Below are 19,138 nucleotides of genomic sequence, written 5' to 3'. Positions count from 1 at the left end.
AATACCAAGGTATCTTATCCTCTCTTGAATAAAGTCTCCTAAATGTTATGCTTTGTGATCAAATGAGATAACACCAAGGTTTCTACTATCAGGTCTTGACTCATGGATAAGCTCAATTGGTTGATGTGATTGTTGGTAATCCAAGAGGTCTTACATAGAATACTTGAATGTTGAACGTTTTAGCTGTACTTGGAACTTAGATTCTAACTACTTTCTTGAAAAATAAAAGAGAAAAAGACATAAGGTTCAAGAAATATAATCTAATCCTAAGAATGCAAGAGCAATGGACAACCTTTGGTGAAACTCCACTAAGCCTTGCTTTGACATGCAAAGCAACAACTCCACCAAGCTTAGTGCGGTCTTCTAAGGAGAGCAAAATGATGTTCAAATCACTATCAACAACAAGGATACCATCATGGCAATGCATATCAAAGGGTGAATAGCAATTGAAGTTAAGCTCATATAAGGATTCTAGTTGACCACACAAGGCAAACTTACAATCAGCAAATTGCTAGTGGTATGAATATATGATTTTCACCATTGATCACGCACAAAGTTCTTTCATTCATCTAATTATCATTATCTAACATGAAGAACCAACAAGAAACCATGCAATTGTAGAAGAAACAACACATTTCATCATAAGTTCAATGAAAAGAAAGTTTATTTACAACTTTGGCAACAATTTTTGCCTTCTTTTCCTATTCTACTCTAGCTACTACCTGCTATTACTAAATTATCAACTTGCTTACTGATCTATTATCTATTAACCTGCTATTAACCTTTACAAATGAGAAGATTTGAGCCTTTTATAGATAGCTCTTTACAATGAGTGGCTCGGATTGATTCACAATCAATGGCCGAGATTACAAGATGAAAACCCTAATTAGGGTTTGTTACAACAACTCCCTTTGGCCAATGAGAAAAATATATTTAGATTCAATATTAAATCTATACCAATAGACTATGAGGTTAGGTATCTCGAAGTTTGTCTCTCCATGGATTAGTCATGTACATTGCATCTAGACATGCTGATGTAGAATCCTTTGATTGGTTAGTGATGACAAGGATGCCACCTCAACTTGCTTGGTAGACTTCATACCTCATCACAAGCAAGTGTTGATGCCTCTAGCAATATCTCTTGATACTCAACATCTCAAGCTTGCTCAATATGGTGATAATGATGAGAAGCATCGATATGGTCAAGTCAATCCTCTATCTTTGCTTGCTTATCTAGCCTTGAGATGATTTGCCTTTGCTTTGTTGAAGTGTTCCTTATCTTGGGGTGATTGATTTCCCATTGTCCCTTATGTCTGGAATGTCTTGGAGCTACTTCGATCTTCATTTGAACACCTTTGTGTTGTAAGCTCCACATATTAGAGACCAATAACTTGTGGAGTAGCCCCTTGTGTTGCCTTTCATCTTGATGTAATCTTGAATGTGCATCCTCATTCCTTGCTATGATTCTCCCATCAAACCTGAAAAAGAAAACATATTGAATCATTTGATGAAATAATATAATGAACATAATCCAACACACCCTTATCACATCAAAGTCTCATCAATTGAGTGTGAAAACCCCCTTTCAAATCTAAAAATGCGTATTGCTGTCTGGAAACATCTGATTCTGAGTCTGATTTTAGGTGAATTTTCACAAATTCTGCCCAGATTGCCTTCAAAAGTGGACTGGAAATGAGTTCAAAATCCTTCTAATCAGAATCACCTTCTCTGAAAGTGTGTTTTGATCCATGAAATGATCAAAATAGTTGCAAAAAATCGCTGCCTTGTGATGAAATTCGCTTGGTCCTTAAATGCAGATCAGAATTCTGATTGCTTTGAATGATGTTTTAAAATAAAAATGAAACACTTCCTTTTATAGGCGTTCAATGCTGAGGGTTGCATCTTTTCACCTTGACCTCATTAGGCCGACATGATTGCACCTTCAATGTCTTTTTGAAAATTTAAAATCGAACCTCCTTCATTTTGGCGCCAATACTTCCTTATCCTTATCATGGATTTGTGTGAGCAAAGGAAAACTTTTGAGGATTTTGATGGGCAAAGGAAGAATTTCGGGATTTGGAGAGGGCAAAGGAAGTTTTTCGGACCTTTGGATAGGCAAAGGAAGTTTTTCGGACTTTTGGAGAGGCAAAGGAAATTTTTCGGACTTTTTGGAGGGCAAAGGAAGTTTTTTGGACTTTTTGGAGGGCAAAGGAAATGCCCTATACTTAGTCAAATTTCATCCAACTAACTTACCTTTTCAAACCTCCTTGCCTACCATGCTCAGATTGACACCTCATCTCATACTTCTTGCCATCCAAAGATGATGATCAAACAAAGTGATCATCATAATCCATTGCAAGGATTAGATAGCTGCAAAAACATCAAATGCTCATCCTTGATCAAAAGGTTTTCTACATCGAGCAGGGCTTCTATGAAGTCAAAGGAAGTGTGAGTCAATGCCATGGAAGAGAAAAGGAAGTGACTGTCAATGCCATGGAGGAGCAAAGGAAGTGACTAGCAATGCCATGGAAGCTGATCTAGGCAATCAAAGCAAATTTTCAATCCTTCGCCAAATTTAGCATTGCATCCCTAGTTTTGCAAGCAAAAGATGATGATCAAAGAAAATGATCATCATATAATCATTCAAATTTCATTTCATAAGCCTTGACAACTGACTGACTTCACTTCATCCTAAAGAGAGAGACTTAACCTAATTTCTTCCTAGCCACTTGAGAAACTACACCTCATCAACACAAAAGTTAGCAAAAGACTCTACTACTATCCTAGAGAGCAAAAAAGTGGGGATCCCCATTTGCAATGGGGCGATGTGTGAATACATCGACCTAGGTTCTCCCATCTTTCTTTTGCATTGAAGTTTGAATCCATCAAGCTAGAAAGTGACACATTATACATTTCTGTCTTTCTCACCAATAATTTAAATTTAGAGGAGATGCATTTCAGCTCTTCCAAATGGTATGAGTTATGTTTTTCCAAAGTCCAATGTTTGTTCTTCTACTGCAACATTTCCACCAAAAATGCTTTGTAGTCATTACGTCACATGAAATTACATGTCTTTGAGGCATTCTGTGAAGCAGGTTTTGTGCCATTTTGTGCATGTACTGCAATCATGAATTTCATTAAGTGATGTTTCCGAGACATTTGTCAAACATTTCTGTTGATTTGTCTATGATTCTGTATTTTGTGTGCGTGTCTACCAGAGACGTTACAACTTCAACATTTGATATTAAAGCAGACTTCAAACATGTTTTGATGGTTGCTTATGTACGTTCCAAACTTACCACATTTGGCACAGACATAGAAGTATATTGGCAAAGGTCACAGAATTTGGCACTATATGTGCCATCACATTTGTTTGAAATTTTGTAAAGCCAAGCCTTCACAATGAATTCATCTTGCGCATATCCTGCAAATATTTCATTTGATGAGCTGACATTTAATTGAGGCTATCGGTCAAAATAGCTTAGTGCCTATCGATACATCCATATTCTGTATGTATGTCCATGGCAATAGTCACGATTACAAAAAGATTCCTCCTTATTATAATGTTTTGATGCAGATGCTTAACCCATTTCAAGACTTCCATTTTCATACACACGGCCTTGGCTGATAGACTCAAAAGTTTTTAGAATTTTGGCTTTGATCATCCAATTGCATTTGCTTGAAATTTTCTAAAGCCAATCCGACAAATACATTTTGTGCATATCTTGCCATCGTTGAATTCCATCTTTATTGCATTTTGAGTTAGTAATAATAACTAACTTTTCTTTCGGCTTCTTACTTTGGAATACAAACTTACCCACTAGATATCTTGATGACATTCAAAGCTCGGCAAGTTTCACATGTTCCACAACTTTTGAATACACACATACTTACCAGTGAGCTTCAACTACCAATAGCCTTTTTAACAAATCGCATTTATGAATATTCTTCAATCAATGTGTTTTATGAGGTGATATCTCTTTGAGGTGCTATTGTTAATTAGGTTTCAGGTTAATTATGTTGGCCTTACACCTGTCATTTCCACTTGTTTGAAAGTTTCTAAAGCCTTTTCAACAAATACATTTATGCAGCCTGCAGTCATATCGTGCCATCATTACATCGCATGAGATCACATTTGTTTGAGAATTATGTGCTAAGCTTCAGTGCCTTGTCGATGTTTCCAAATTTTGCACAGGCAGGGAGGACATTGGCAAAGGTGGTTGAGTAGGCTACTATATGAATTTGCTTAATAGTTTTTAAAGAAACACCCTGTCACCTTCATTTGCTGAGAAAACATATCTCGTTTCTTCAATACTTGCATAATTTTCCCAAGTCTATAAATAAAATCTGTTTCCTACACAAAGCGTGTACCATTTTAAGGCCTCCAATCCAACTACATCCAAGTATCTTTTTAATTCCTTTATCTTTCATCGACCCCTCTACTATTTGAAACACATCATACCTGCCCACTTCCATATTCATATATGACCTACATGCAGCAAGAGAATACATCCACACAACTACCACAGGCTTAATTCGCATCTTAATAATATGGTTTAGGTCGTCATCAAGATAGCCACAAGGGGCATGAAGGTCAACCATGCAGTATGTACAGCCCTCATCCATGAACTATAACACAAACAAAGCTAACAATATCAAGATGTGTTTGATCTGAGTCGATTCAAAGATTTTGAGAGCTTCCTTGTGAAATCCATTTTATGTACATATTCTGTAATCATATCATCTCATATCCTGTGACGACGATGTCTTTTTGAAGTACTTTGTCAAACATTTCAGGTTCTTTATCTACACTCCCACCTTTGCATGCATATCTGTCAAATAGTCCACATGTTTTACCTATGATTCCATATTCAATAGGCATATTAACTTTGATATCTATCAAAATCCTCCTTATCTCTATGCATTGATGAATGTCAATACGTTGCTTCAAGGCTCCCATTGTTGCACTATTAAAATAATAATTATATCTACTCTTTAATGGTCATCTTAGTTGTCAACTTATTTAGCTTTTTAGTTCGTTTAGTCTTTTAAGTGCAACTATTGCTTCTTTTATAAGAACACATGGTTAGCTTTTTAGTTTTTAGCGTTATTTAGTGTTTTAAGCTTTTTAGCTTCATGTTGAAGCTTTGGTTTAATGGTTTGTTCTTTTAGAACATCGTCTTGTAATCCTCTTTATACACACATATTCGTAAATACATCATTCGATTAATGTCGATGGGATTTGTCAAAATTTGGCAAATGTTTTGATTCGATTAATGTCGATGGGATTTGTCAAAATTTGGCAAATGTTTTGATAAATAATTTGTAAGCCTTCTACCTAGAATATTTTTCCAGAAATTTTTTCGACTTTCAAGTTTTCTTTTGGCTTCCCCGTTTGGAAAATCAAAGGGTTTTTTTGTCTACAAGTTCAAGGGCTTTTTTGCGTTTTGTGCTTGCTTGTCTAGGGCACATTGATGTTTTCTACAAGGTTGCGTGAAGAATTTTGGATCGGAGTTCTATTCTTGGTCACGAGGGTTTGTGAAGAAGATTTTTTTTTCGGTGGCATTTTGGGCTTTCAGAATGTGACCGAGTCTAGAAGTGATTTTTCACGGGCTATATTTTCTTCAAGCTCGCAGGTTTGTGTAAGGATCTTTTTGCAATTTTCTTTAACCGCGACCAGCGCACGAGTTTGTGCTGTGTTTTTTTTCACACGCTATTTCCGCATTTTTTGTGTGCGTGTTCTTTTTGGCTCCTGTTTTTTTACCAATGGCTGCACGGCAGGTTTTTTGTCATTTTTCGTCACGGGATTCATCCCGATTTTTTTTGCAACTCCTTTTTCAGCGCTCGTGTTTTGGTTCCGTCTAGGGTTTTGCTGATGTTTTGGGCGCAATTTTTTGGAATCGGTTTTCGCGAGAGGAAGTTCGCATCTCCTATTTTTGGTTCACGGTTTTTAAGCGTTGTTTTATGCGCGATTTTTTGTGTTTGCCTGCAACTTGCGCTTTTTTCTTTCGACCAGTATTTTTTATCCTACGCAACTGTTTTGGGTACCTTTTTTGGGCAGGTTGTGGGCATGGGTGTGTTTTCTTCGTGACCTCTTATTTTCAAGCTAGTGCGACAAGGTTTTTTTGGCGCTCTCTTTTCTGTCTTTTCCGTCAGCTCTATTCTGAAAAATAATTGAATCAATAATCGAATGATATTGAATTAACTTGAATGAATTAATAAAGAATATACAAGCATATATAAAGGAATTACAAGATAGCCTTCTAAAAAGAACAAACCATTAATCTAAAGCTGAAAGCTAAACACTTAAAGTGCTAAATAAAGCTAAAAGCTAAAAACTAAAAAGAAAACTATGCGTTCTTATAAAAGAAGTAATAGTTACACTTAACGAACTAAAAAGCAAAAAGCTAAATAAGTCAACAACTAAGATGACAAACTAAAAAGCTAAATGACTAACTAAATGACCATTAATAGAACCACTAAAAAGGTAACTGACTAAAGAATTAATTATTCTAATATATTCATGGGTTCTCTATGCCCTGCCTCATGTTAGTGCGTTTTGTCTTTGTTCGGGCCTTTGGCATTTTTTTTTTTGGAAATAGACGACCTACGAATGTCGGGTTTTATAATTTTTGCCCCCAAAAAAAAATATTTATAGGTTTTTAATATTTTTTGCCTTAAAAAATTATTTTAGTTTTTATAATTTAAATTATTTTGGGTTTTGTTAATTTTTTCCACAAAAATTGTCTTTCTAGGTTTTCTGATTTTTAGCCATAAAAAATCATGGTAGGGTTTTAATAATTTTTTCCTTATAAATTCTTTTTGAGGTTTATAATTTTTTCCCTTTGAAAATTATTTTGGGTTTTCACAATTTTTTCCTTAAAAATTGTTTGTGGGTTTTCACGAGATTTTTTCCTCAAAAATAGTTTGTAGGGTTTATAATTTTTCCTTAAAAAATATCATCTATAATTTGCTAAATTTGCATGGGATTTTGGTTATCTAGGTTTTACGGTTTTTTCCACAAAAATGATAATTTGTAAATCCAATTTTCAAGGTTTGACGGTTTTTTCCACAAAAATCGTGCGTTGTTGCAATCTATTCCAGGTCGCACATGGAGTTGCTAGGACGAACATCTACAATTGTGGTATCTTACAGTCTGTTTTGGAGTTGCTGGAGCAAACAGTGCTCAATACTCTTATGCAAAAGTTTTTGCGTTTTTTGCTAAAATCGTGTTTGCTGCTCTTTGGAGGGTTTGCCGATTTTTCCTCGAAATTATGGTTTCAGGCTCAGTAATTTGCGTGTGACAGTTCTATAATTCACGTGTGAGAATTACATCAAGTTGGATGGCTTTTTGTACTCTTGGTTATTAACACTTTGTAGATCCTGGGAGGGTCTTCATAGCAACAGAGTGTTCTTTGCACTTGTGCATTTGTGATCAAAAGAACTGCAATGTCCTCTGTAGGGTATTGAGTACAATGACCATTAGGGAGGGTGTTAAAATAATTATTATATCTATTCTTTAATGGTCATCTTAGTTGTCAACTTATTTAGCTTTTTAGTTCGTTTAGTCTTTAAAGTGCAACTATCACTTCTTTTATAAGAACGCATAGTTAGCTTTTCAATTTTTAGCTTTTTAGCTTTATTTAGCATTTTAAGCTTTTTAGCTTCATGTTGAAGCTTTAGTTTAATGGTTTGTTCTTTTTAGAACATCGTCTTGTAATTCTCTTTATATACATTGTATATTCATAAATTAATCATTCAATTATTTTTCATGCATGAGTAGGTAGAATGGTGGCAAAGCTTGTGAAATCGGCTTTACTTCTACCAATTGCATTCGACTTGATGTTTCTTAATCCATTCACCAAATTCATTTTGTGTATATTGTGCAGTCTTTGTGACATGAATCTTTGCATCTTTTTGAGGCATTAAGGTGAATAGTTCTTGTGCTAGTGCATGTTGCATATATGTAAAAAAAGAACATTCCCAAACGTAATACCTAACAAAACACCTCGAAAAAGCTTCCATAGACGTCCAAATACATTTTAAAGGATCCCCAAACGTCAGTTGCTTCTATATATTATGGATTATATTTTGTGTACCATATGCATTTTCCTTAAATCTCTCATATACGTCTAGCAATAACTACAGTTCATGCGATGCTACGTCTAGGGAAAGAAACGATTATATAACTGATTCTCAATTTGTTGCATTCGTAACATGGCATGGCTTCTTTATGTCATTGGCCTCTTTGTAAACTGAGGCAACTTGCCGATGATGTCAATGAATTGAGCATTCAGTAACTTTGGAAACTTGAGAAATTCGCAGACGGATAAGTGAAACTTGGAAAGCATGCTGCATACAAACATATTGAACTCTTTGGAAAACCAACCAACTCACCAATAATAACTTTGTTGCTGAAGACTTTAATAATCTTTTACCTTCTTGTTTTTAACTTCATCTGCATTTTCAGTTGCTTCAGCAACATAACTAAAAGACTGATATCAAAACATATTTACCAGTATTTTAATAATGTTTACCAAACCACTTATAAGCCAACGGCCTTTAAGTTGTGTATGTAAAACATTTGAAGTTGCGGAGAACTGTAACAATCCAATAACAAATTAAATCGACACTTTGAAAGAAATTGCCAACTTCTAATTCGGTAACTTAGATGGCTTTGGCAACAAAGCCAAAACACTAATGCACTGCACTTTGACATTGTTTTGAGCAAGCTGGCTAACTTAGGCTGCTTGTTAAAATTGTTAATGAAGGTATAAAACATAACATTTGCCCCCTTTCAATAAGTTGTGAGCCTTGGGAAAAACACCGACTTGTATTGACTTGAAACTATTTCACTCATTATTCTCTTTTTCTGCATTTTGAACAACTTAAACAACTTGGCCAAATAGTCGATGCACTATGTATTGTCATCAAGAAGACTGATGCAATTGATTTTGTTGGCATAAAAATCTTCATCCACAACTTTATCGTTGTTTGAGTCACTTTGGAGACTTACTTAAAAGACCGATTTAGCCGTACCAAAATTATAGAGAAGATCATCAACCATCTTCAAAGTTTCCAACTTTATAGAACTTGTTGATTGATTTTTCCTTGGCTATGGATCAGTATTTGAAAATGATTCACCAACCTTTACATCGATATTGTACTAGGAGTTGCCAAGTTATGCGAATCAACCCACCAAGATAAAAACCCTTAAAGGTCCTGACAATTGCACATGTCCTTGACTAGACAATGGATAGATATAATATAAAAGCTAAAATTTTGGGTGATTCAAAAGCGGGGCTAACAAGTCTCTAGACTTCAGGACAGCAAACACCTCCGTATGTGTGACATTAAGAATCCAGTTTTTTTAACTTCAAAAATGGTTTTGGAATCCTTTGAATGATAGAAATATGTCAGATGGAATGGGACATCAAAAAGAAAGATTTGGCAGGGGAGAGAGGAGATCGTAAACTTTATTTCTGCTCACCCTGGTGAAATCACCAGTTGCAACAGGGGGCAATAACATAATATTTTGAAATTACTGAACTATAAACAAAATCACCAATCTGTGCAAAATGGCAAATTCATTACATTCCAAAATGTGTGTACAATGGCATTCCAGTTCACTTCTTCCTCTTCTTGGCATGTTTTCTCAGTCCCTTTGGCTCCCAGATGCATTATAAATCTTTAGTCCCTATGAGATGTGTAAATCATTCTTTGCTGTCAGTATACATTACTGACGACTGTAGTGAAAATATTACAATATAATTAGTCTAAAATAAAAAGTAGAGGCATAGGAGGTGAATCGAGAGTGTTTGAGAGGTTGTTTGAGCTACTTTAAGTAATGATGAAGCTCTGTTTTGCAGGCCTATTAACGGCCACCTGTTGTATTGCCATTTTAGAGTGTACTTAACCGAGTGTTTGCTCTCTTATTTTCATTGTTATTCCTTGTTTACAATGCTAGCACTAACAGTTCTTAATTCTCTCTGAGAACTAAGTTTTAAATCCATTGTTGACAAACTATTAGGGAAACATCCACCTTAGTTTACAGATCATATCAATACTGCGAAAAGCTGGATGTACTCAATACTAACAGATTGCTTTAGCGTTTTTGTATCTTTAAACTTGAAATATGGAAGGCAACCAAAAAAATTGCCTAAGTCTGACAAACCTAAACCATTGAAGCATAACTTCAATAAAACTGAAACCAAACCAAGCAAAAAGCACCAAGATGAAGATCCCAAACTACAAAGTAAAGTGCAACTATTTAAGAAACATTCTTGCCTAGGCAAAGTGCATCTTTGCCCCTTAAAAGAGAACTCCTAGAGGAAAGAATACTGTAAGGCATTAAGAGGAAGAGTCTTTCAAGTTAAAAAGATAAATTAAGCCCATTTTTGTCTATTTTTCTCTTGTTTTTTACCCCTCACCCACTATCCATTGAAAGGGTAAAATCTATGCTAGCAACTAAAAGCATTATTACAGAAGAAGACCAATTTTCAATTGGAAGACATCAAACCAGAAAACTAAAATGTCAACCCTACAAAACCCTACTGTAACAAAAGAAAAGGAATGGTGCTGATTCTGAGCATTGCAGCTGTACTATTTGTCAACACATGTCCACCCTATACACGAAAGCAGAACTTTACACACTTCAAATGGGAGAATAAACTTAAGATATCTTTCTTCTCCACTCAACAAAATGGCCCCCATCATATTAAAGTCCTCTCAAACTCCAACTGATTATTACAGTCCATTGCGAGATAGCTAGACTAGAGATGAAGGATGAAATGTAAAAGTAAAGATGATGCTTCTAGTGAAGCCTACACACCTAAAAAGGACTCCTGGAGCATCTAAAAGATGCATTTGCAAAGCACAACTTCAAGAAGAAGCTAACAGTTCCCTTAAAATTTATAGACCTGCAAACACATATCAAAGCTATACTGGACAGGCACTATAGTTGTTTTGTTTGAATATCCTTCGGAAAATAATTTGCTCGAACAAACTCAAAACACATCAAATCATTTACAGTGAATATAACTTAGTTGTCAAATACATAATCACGATACATTCACAGGAACAATGTATTCTGAACCTAAGAGTTAGAACCTTATCCTCCAAACGTAAGATAAAAGGTTAATATCCTTCTTGTAACCAATATTCAATTTGCAATTATAACAGAAACTATATTACACCACCCTTAAAGAAAGAAACCAATGCACAAAAATGTCATACCATGGTGTTCAGCCAATCTCTTGTCTCTGACTTTGCTTTTTCTCTTGGGTCCTATTACATACAGATAACAAGTCAGAATTCTATCAAATTTGCACATATGACAAGCTAATTAAGATTAAGAATAAAAATGAGGACACCTTTCACAGCACTCATTTACACCTTAATCTCATTTATTCCACTCATTGTGGATGCAATTTAGCTTACCACACAAATAGAGTACACAGTAATATGATACTATAATTTAATTTTGTTTGGGTCACCAAAACCAGTGAAATAATTAAAATTTACACTAAAAGTAAAAATGAATCATAGATGCTATAGACAAATAATTATCATAACCAAGAGAAAAAATTTCATTAAAATCCAAAAAAATCCTATATAAGTGTTTCAATTGCCAAGAGTAGAGCTGAAATCCAAAAAGTAATGCAAAATAAGAACAATGGCACTTACAGTTTTTGGTTGTTGACCTAAGCCTTCTTTTGAGAATGCCTTTGTTTTTGTTTCTTTTTCACAAATCTTAAACCGTTCCATTTCACGCTCAATAAGTTTGCGTGCGTCTAGCAGAGCCTGCTCATAAGACGCACTAACCTATGTCAACATGTGTCACAAAAATATCTTGTTAACTTTTGAACCTTGAACTCTATCCTGTTAAAGAATACCAAAAAAAGAGTATTTTGTTTGAATAAAGTGGAAGAAAATGAGATTATATCCCAGGACATAACGTGTGAAAAATATAACCGCTTCCTGCAAACCAGAGTTGCCAGGAACCAAAATATAAATGCCAAAGAAACATGTGTCTCACACCAGAAAAATGAAACAGTAGTCAATATAATATATAATAAACTACGTATATCAGGAAAAAAACATATTTGGGCCACTAAATAGCATAACACCTTGAAACACTCTTCAAAGAAATTGTGCTTTTACAGAAATCCCAAGAACAAGAAAATGACATATCAATATTGAAACCACAAACAAACCATCCATAGTTTGCTGGTTGAGAAAGATTTCTGTCAGTGCCACCATTAATAAAAAAACACAGAATTTAATATGCAGGAACTAGATCTTAGATAAGTTAAAGGACTACAGAAGTTAATTAAGATCATAGAGGATCAAATTGGCTTGCATATCTAGATTAATGCTGGACTCTCCAGTTGTTACATTTACAAGTTGTAAACAGAATGGATTGCATGTTTTCAAAGTTTTGTAAGCCCACAACATACGCGGACGTACAAATCAATGTTTCTTTAGATGCCCACATTTTAGACTACACTAACAAGAGCAATGGCGATAACATACTGTTGACGTGTATTTTGTACACTATCAAACACAGAATAAAAATACCCAAGGGTACCTTATCCTCTCTTGAGTAAAGCCTCTGAATGCTGAAGATATCGCGAGAAAGGATCAATCAGGGTGACTTCAAGGTTCTTCGTTGTAGGATCTCTACGTGTGGATAAGCACCAGTGGTCGTTGTAAATGTTGTTTCTTCAAGGGGTCTTACGTTTTCGAGTTGCAAGAACAGAATTTTTCTAAAGCTAACAGGTTCTCAAAAAGATCAAAAGATAGGGTTTGCAAGAGATGAATTCTAATCTAATCCTAAGAATGACTCAATGTGGGCTAGACTTGGTAAGATTTTACCAATTTCAATATTGCCAAGGAATTACAACTCTACTGGAATTAATGCGATCTTCTAAGGTGATTAGTGATTTTTCAAATCATCAAGAATTATAGATACTACCATAAAGATACATATCAATAGTTCAATAATGATTGAAGGTTCAAGCAATCTAGATATCTCTAGTTGACCACACAAGGCGTCCTTACAATCAGTAAGAAGCTAGTGGTATGGATACGAATCTCACCAAAGATCAAGCCCAACACTTAGTCCTTCAAACTTAAATACTACTTCGACTGAGAATGATTCAAGAAGATAAACAACCATGAAGATAGCCACAAGAATTGCAATAAAACACCATAACTTCAATATTTTATTGATCTCAAAGCCAAAATAGACAACAATTGTTTGAAATCCTTTCTTCAATACTCAATCTTGCTACAAAATAACTTTCTTCTCTCCAAAAGCTTTAATCTTTAATCTGCTATTTCTAATTTCTAATTTCTAATTGCTAATGACAAAATGAAAATGAGTGAGGGTATATATAGCATCCTCAATTACAATGAATGGCCCAGATCAAAAGAAGATCAACGGCTGAGATTTTGACACCTAAACCCTAATTAGGGTTTGTTACAAAAGTTCCCCTTTTAGTTGAACATTATTAAATGCATAGCCAAATATTTAATTGGCACAAAAATCGAGGGAACATAGACCAATGATAATTAAGATGCCACATCATTTATAACAAACTCTCTTCTAGAACCTTATTCCCCTTCCAATGTTCTTTCTTAGCATATGCAATGAATCTGGACACAATTCCTTCAATCTCAGCAATAGGAATCTCGGGAAGATTCCTCATTCACTCCTCCAAGTGGATAACCTGATCAAAGGCCTTGAGAAGAGCAGCTTCCCATCCAAGTTGGAGTTCTTTGATTTTCTCAATCAGGAGCATAGTAGTGAACATTAGATCTCGTTGCCCATCTGTGATGACATTCTCATCTTGGACATCTTCGTGGCCTTCCTCTTCTCCGTTGCCTCTTGAGAATTTCCTATAAGGCTCTCTAAGTCAATTACATTATCTTCATCCTCAATCACAATCACCCTTGTCAGTCTCTCCTTCAACCAATCTGGAATGGCGGATCTCGTCTCTCTAACTTGTATTTCTTTAGGCAATGGTTCGTCTTACCGGAGAGGAGATGTCACTTCATCATCATTCTTCTCTTCATGTAGCTCATCAACCTAGGGAGATTGACTTGATGAAAGCTGAGGTGTCTGCCACTTTTCAGGTTTATCATTTTGTACCATCGACTCCATAGACTCATCAACCTCAGGCACCATCTTCTCTTGTCCTTCAACTTGACTTGTCCTTTTTTCATGTCGAGAAGACGTGCCTGATGAGCGATCTCGATTGGCTTCTTGCTTCTTCTTGGAGGGCTCTCTTTTCTCAGGTCTTTCTTTCCTCTTCGCGCCTCTAGGATGAGAATTGCCTTCACTTGCGCTTGCTCCTTCTTCTGGTCTTTCCTCCAAAGTAAAAGTCATTGGTATGTTCTATTCTCTTAACTTTTGATGTTGTACATCCACCCATCTGCGAGTACATGACAAAACTGGAGCCATCAAAGCTCTCAAGTCCAAAATCTCAGGCTCGTTCCAATCTATCTTTACTGCTTTGTCCTCTCTGTCCTAGGATGATTGGAGATGTCTGCCACTGTCCTAAGCTTGATCGGCCACTCTGTAAACTTTGCATTTCCTGATGAAATCTAAAGGTAATCTGGAATGCATCTTTCTTTTCACTTCTAAATCACTTGAGAGATTCATCCAAAAGTCCTCTACCTGGAATTCGTGTTTGTACTTCCTATCAGCTGTCTCTTCCATATAACCATGAGGATCGAAATTCTCCCTCAAGGCAAAGAATGTGAATGAATATAAGGCCAATTCCCTCTCTGCATCATCCAAGGCTTGAGTATTAGGACATACCTCAACAGAATTCCCCAATATGATGGGCACGGGAATTCCATTTCCATGCCTGTGTCTGAATGTCTTGGCATAGGCTGCCAACTGTCTGGTCACCTCAAGTAGTACTATCTTGTCTATCGGATACCTTGGCAACATGTTGGGAGGTGAAGGACACCCATGAACTCTGATATATGTAAACTTTTGAAATTGGATGAATCAAGCACCATACCTCTTTACAAGCTCTTGTGCATCCAGAGATAGTCGATTGTGAATCCCGCCTTGCAATATCCTAGTGATGTTCATCGTGAAGGTATCATTGACTAACTTGTAGTTACTTCCTGGTGGATGATGCAAATGAACATAAGAGTCACAAACTCTCACCTCTCCGGGTCCTCTTCCGATCACTCCTCTGTGAGGTAGTCCTGCATATTCGAAACTCCTGATCAAGGCATATATGACGTATGAGCTCATGTGGAATGATTTGGTAGGCTTTAGTCTTCTTAACTGCACATCCAGGCAATGGCTAATAATTCTAGCCCAATGAATCATTCCTTTCCCTTGAACTATCACTTGGATGAAGTAGAACATCCACTTCTCAAAGTAGAAAGCTTGAGGAGCCCCTGTAACTCCATTGAGCAAAGTTATCAAATCTCTGTACTCCTCCCGGAAGTTGATCCTATGTGGTGTGTTGGGAATCTTGCTCAGGCGAGGACGACTTTTGAGTAACCAATTCTTATTGATGATGCTCAAGCAAGTGTCTGGATCATCTTCATACATTGACCTGGCTCCTTCTAGGCTTTTGTAAATCATATCTTTATGCTCTGGAAGATGGAGAGCCTCACTTATAGCCTCCTCTGAAAGGTAAGCCAAAGTGTTCCCTTCCTTGGATACGATCGATCTTGATTGTAAGTCATAATGGCGGGCACACTCGATCATCAGCTCATGACACTGGACTGCTGGAGGGAAACCGGCCGCCTTGATGATGCCGCTTTCAATTATTCTCTTTGCAACAGGTGATGGCTTGCCAATGTAAGGAACCTCTCGAAACTTCTTCACACTGAAGTTTCCCAAGTTGGTATCTCCAATATTGCTCCACTTGGACACGATCCTGGTCTCCAATTCTTCATTCCTCTGATCTTCCTTCATGAGAGTCGGACGACTAGTAGATGCTCCTGCCTTTGGAGTCGCCATCTTGACACCTACACAACATTTCATAATGAGTAATATACCTTAAAGCGTAGAAATATAAAGTAGAAAGGAAGATTTAAGATTTTAATTAGGAAACTTCATGATAAATCTTGAGTTATCATTTCCTAATTAACTACATCAAACTTAGAATTTTCAAAACAAAGCTCCAAATTCAAATTTTCAATAATGGTGTCAAGCTGATTTCGGCATACCTCCTCTTGAGAATTAGCTCTAAGAAATGATGCAAAAAAAGGAGAATTCGCTAGGCAAAAATGTAGATCAAAGCTCTCCCTTTAGCAAAATGCGCCTCCTTTAGTCTTCACAAGCATAAACTCCACCACCTCTAGTCTTCAATACTTAAGATAAATTCGCTCCAAATAGACCAGCTTTCGCACTTCCTCTTGCTCTCAAAATTCGCACTTGAAGTAATGAGTGAATGATTTGAACGATGAAAGAACACACCCCCAATATATAGAGCGCTCACCACCCTACTCCCCCTAGGCCGACTTGGCAAAATAGGCCAAAAAAATAAATAAATTTGCAAAAAGGAGAGGCCGACTTGATAAAAGAAATGAAAATAAGCCCCCAAGCGCTCCATTTTAATTTTAATTTAATAAAAAATTAATTTTAAATGCCCTTATAATAAAAAATTCGATTTTTTGAGGCTCAAAATTAATTTATTAAATGTCAATGTGTCTTTTATTAAATGCCAATTTAATTTAATTTTTCCAAATATTTCGAAGTTAGCAATTTTGGCATCCAATGCATTTTTAGAGGATATCAACGTTGAAATAAGGTAAAAATAAAGAATGCCAGTAACTTCGCCAGTAATTTGGAGAGGGCCAGGAGCGAACTTGCAATTTAAGCCTTGCATTCTTCATTTTTAATTGCCAAAACTTCATCTAGGCATCTAAAATGGCATTTTTTGATTGGAGTTTTGAGTTTAATTTCACTTGATCCCTAGAAGGGAAGTGCATTTAGGACTTTTCGCCCTGGACCCTTGGAGAGGGACAGGAGCGATTTTTCACTTTTGCTCTTAATCCTTCATCCTTTAATTGCCAACTTTCGTTGTGGGGTAAGCAATGATCCCCTTCATCCGTTCTATGCATGCTCCATTTGCTTTCGCAAGGCAAAATAGGTGTTGTTAAAGATTTTCGCCCTGGTCCTCCAGTGAAGGATAGGAGCACTTTTTGCATTTTAGGCTAGGATTATTAAATTTTGAAGTCAAATCTTTGTTCACCATGCCTTAGAAGACCTTTCCCATCTTGCACAACCTTGCCTAAGCGTAGTCTTGGAGGGAAGTTGTTGATTTTGTAAAAATCGCCCTGGTCCTTCAGTAAGGGACAGGAGCGCTTTTGAGTCCTTTGTACAAACTCTTGATTGCTTCAATCTTCAAATTACTCTAAGGCGTAGAATACCATTCTCCACCCCCTTTTTGAGTGTTGTAAACAAAAAGGTTATCTCGGAATGCAAGGTAAATGGGCATATTTGGAAATTTTGCCCTGGACCCTTGGAGAGGGACAGGAGCGAACTTGTAAATTGTCATCAAAATCTGTAAATCCTGCATCTCAATTCCACCCCAAGGCATTTTAAACATCCTTTCAAACTTGCGCCTTGGCTTAGATTTGTCCAAATTTGGAGAGAAAGGCTAGATATTAGGTTTTTCGCCCTGGTCCCTCAGAGAAGGACAGGAGCGATTTTTCACTTTCAAGCTTATCCGCCCTTTGCTAGCCTTCCAAATTATCTTCAACGGGCCAAACATGCCTTCATTCGTTTCAATCACAAAACTTGCCTTGTCCTTGCAAGGAAATTGCACTTTTTAGAAAATCGCTCTGGACCCTTGGAGAGGGACAAGAGCGCCTTTCGTCATTTGGGTTGATTTCCTCCTTTGTGGACCACTCAAATTATATTCAACGGATAGATCATGCTTTCCTTGATCTCTTCAAATCATAAAATCACTTTGATCCTGCAAGAATAGTGCAAATTTGAAAATCAAGCTCCAAACCTTCAGTGAGGGACAGGAGCAAACTTTGTCTTCTAGGCCAAAATGCTTCGTCCTTCATGATGAAATGTCTTTGCTAGGGAAGATTTTATCTTGTTATACGCCATGAATAAGAGTTCCAATCCAAAGAAGGTCTAAAAAATGCGCATATAAAGAATTTCGCCCTGGACCCTTGGAGAGGGACAGGAGCGCTTTTCTTATTGTCATCAAAATTCACCATTTTCATGCCTTAAAAATCTTCAAAAGCATCAAGTCACGTCCGATCATCTCTCCTGGAGACCCTGCACAAAACAAAATAGAAAAGTCAATGACAAATATGCATTAAATAACATTTTCACCCTGGACCCTGAGAGAGGTACAGGAGCGATTTCGTCCTTTCTGGCTAATATACCCAAAATTTAGGTCTCCAATTACTTCACAAGGCAAAGTTAGGTCATTTTCAAGGCCAGGAACCAATTAGCAAGCCTATCAAAAACCACGAATTGCACTTAGAAAGAATTTCGCCCTGGGCCTTCAGAGAGGGTCAGGAGCGAACTTTGTGTTTCAGGCATCATCTTACCGCCAAAATTTGATCAAAACTTACCTAGGCAAGAACACATTCAAAATGCTAACACCTAGCCAAAACTTTGGATTTTTCCCAAAAAAACCCCAATTAGACCTAACCTGAGACCTATCTGACTCTCCTGACAGGCACACCTTACTTCAACAATCTCAATCTTAGGGAGGACACTTAACAACTTTCAAAATTTGACTGGACTCAGCTTGAATAATGTCAGAAGGAACCCCTAAGGTTTAGCCCTAGCCCAGACAGGCCACTCACTCACTCAAAACCCTAAAAGCAGAGAGAAGAACAGGCAAAACAAAAGCGAAAAAGAGGGGGTCCCCATCCCAATGGGGTGATGTGTGAAATGGTCACAACACATACCCACACGAAGTTTTTCATATAATCACAAACTATTAGAATAATGTATTCTTATTCTATTAGGTTAATCGTCATCTTAGTGTAATTAGTTAGTTTCTAATTTCGTCTTTAGTTATCGTTTGTTTCTTTAAGAAACATCGATCTTGTAATCTCTATTTAAGGAGCTTTCACTCCTTTGTTTAATTACAATCGAATATTAAATTATTAGAACATGGTATCA

General features: G+C 36.6%; 1 protein-coding gene across 4 annotated transcripts in view; it reads right to left on the bottom strand.

Moving 5' to 3' along the window:
* LOC131035519 (uncharacterized) overlaps window positions 1-19,138 on the bottom strand; it is a 111,044-nt gene that overhangs the window by 64,018 nt on the left and 27,888 nt on the right. For 2 of the 4 annotated variants that reach the window (XM_057967229.2, XM_057967231.2), the window contains exons 3-4: window positions 11,686-11,823; window positions 11,236-11,286 (exon numbers count right to left, since the gene is read on the bottom strand). In XM_057967229.2, coding sequence (XP_057823212.2) covers window positions 11,236-11,286; window positions 11,686-11,823 — 189 coding nt within the window. The remainder of the gene's footprint in view (window positions 1-11,235; window positions 11,287-11,685; window positions 11,824-19,138) is intronic. The other 2 variants (XM_057967230.2, XM_057967232.2) reach the window with 1 other exon arrangement.

This window comes from Cryptomeria japonica, chromosome 3, assembly GCF_030272615.1.
Source record: "Cryptomeria japonica chromosome 3, Sugi_1.0, whole genome shotgun sequence".
In the NCBI taxonomy this organism is placed as follows: domain Eukaryota; kingdom Viridiplantae; phylum Streptophyta; class Pinopsida; order Cupressales; family Cupressaceae; genus Cryptomeria; species Cryptomeria japonica.
The sequence above is the reverse complement of the archived record's forward strand: the minus strand, read 5'-3'. Positions and strand labels throughout refer to the sequence as shown.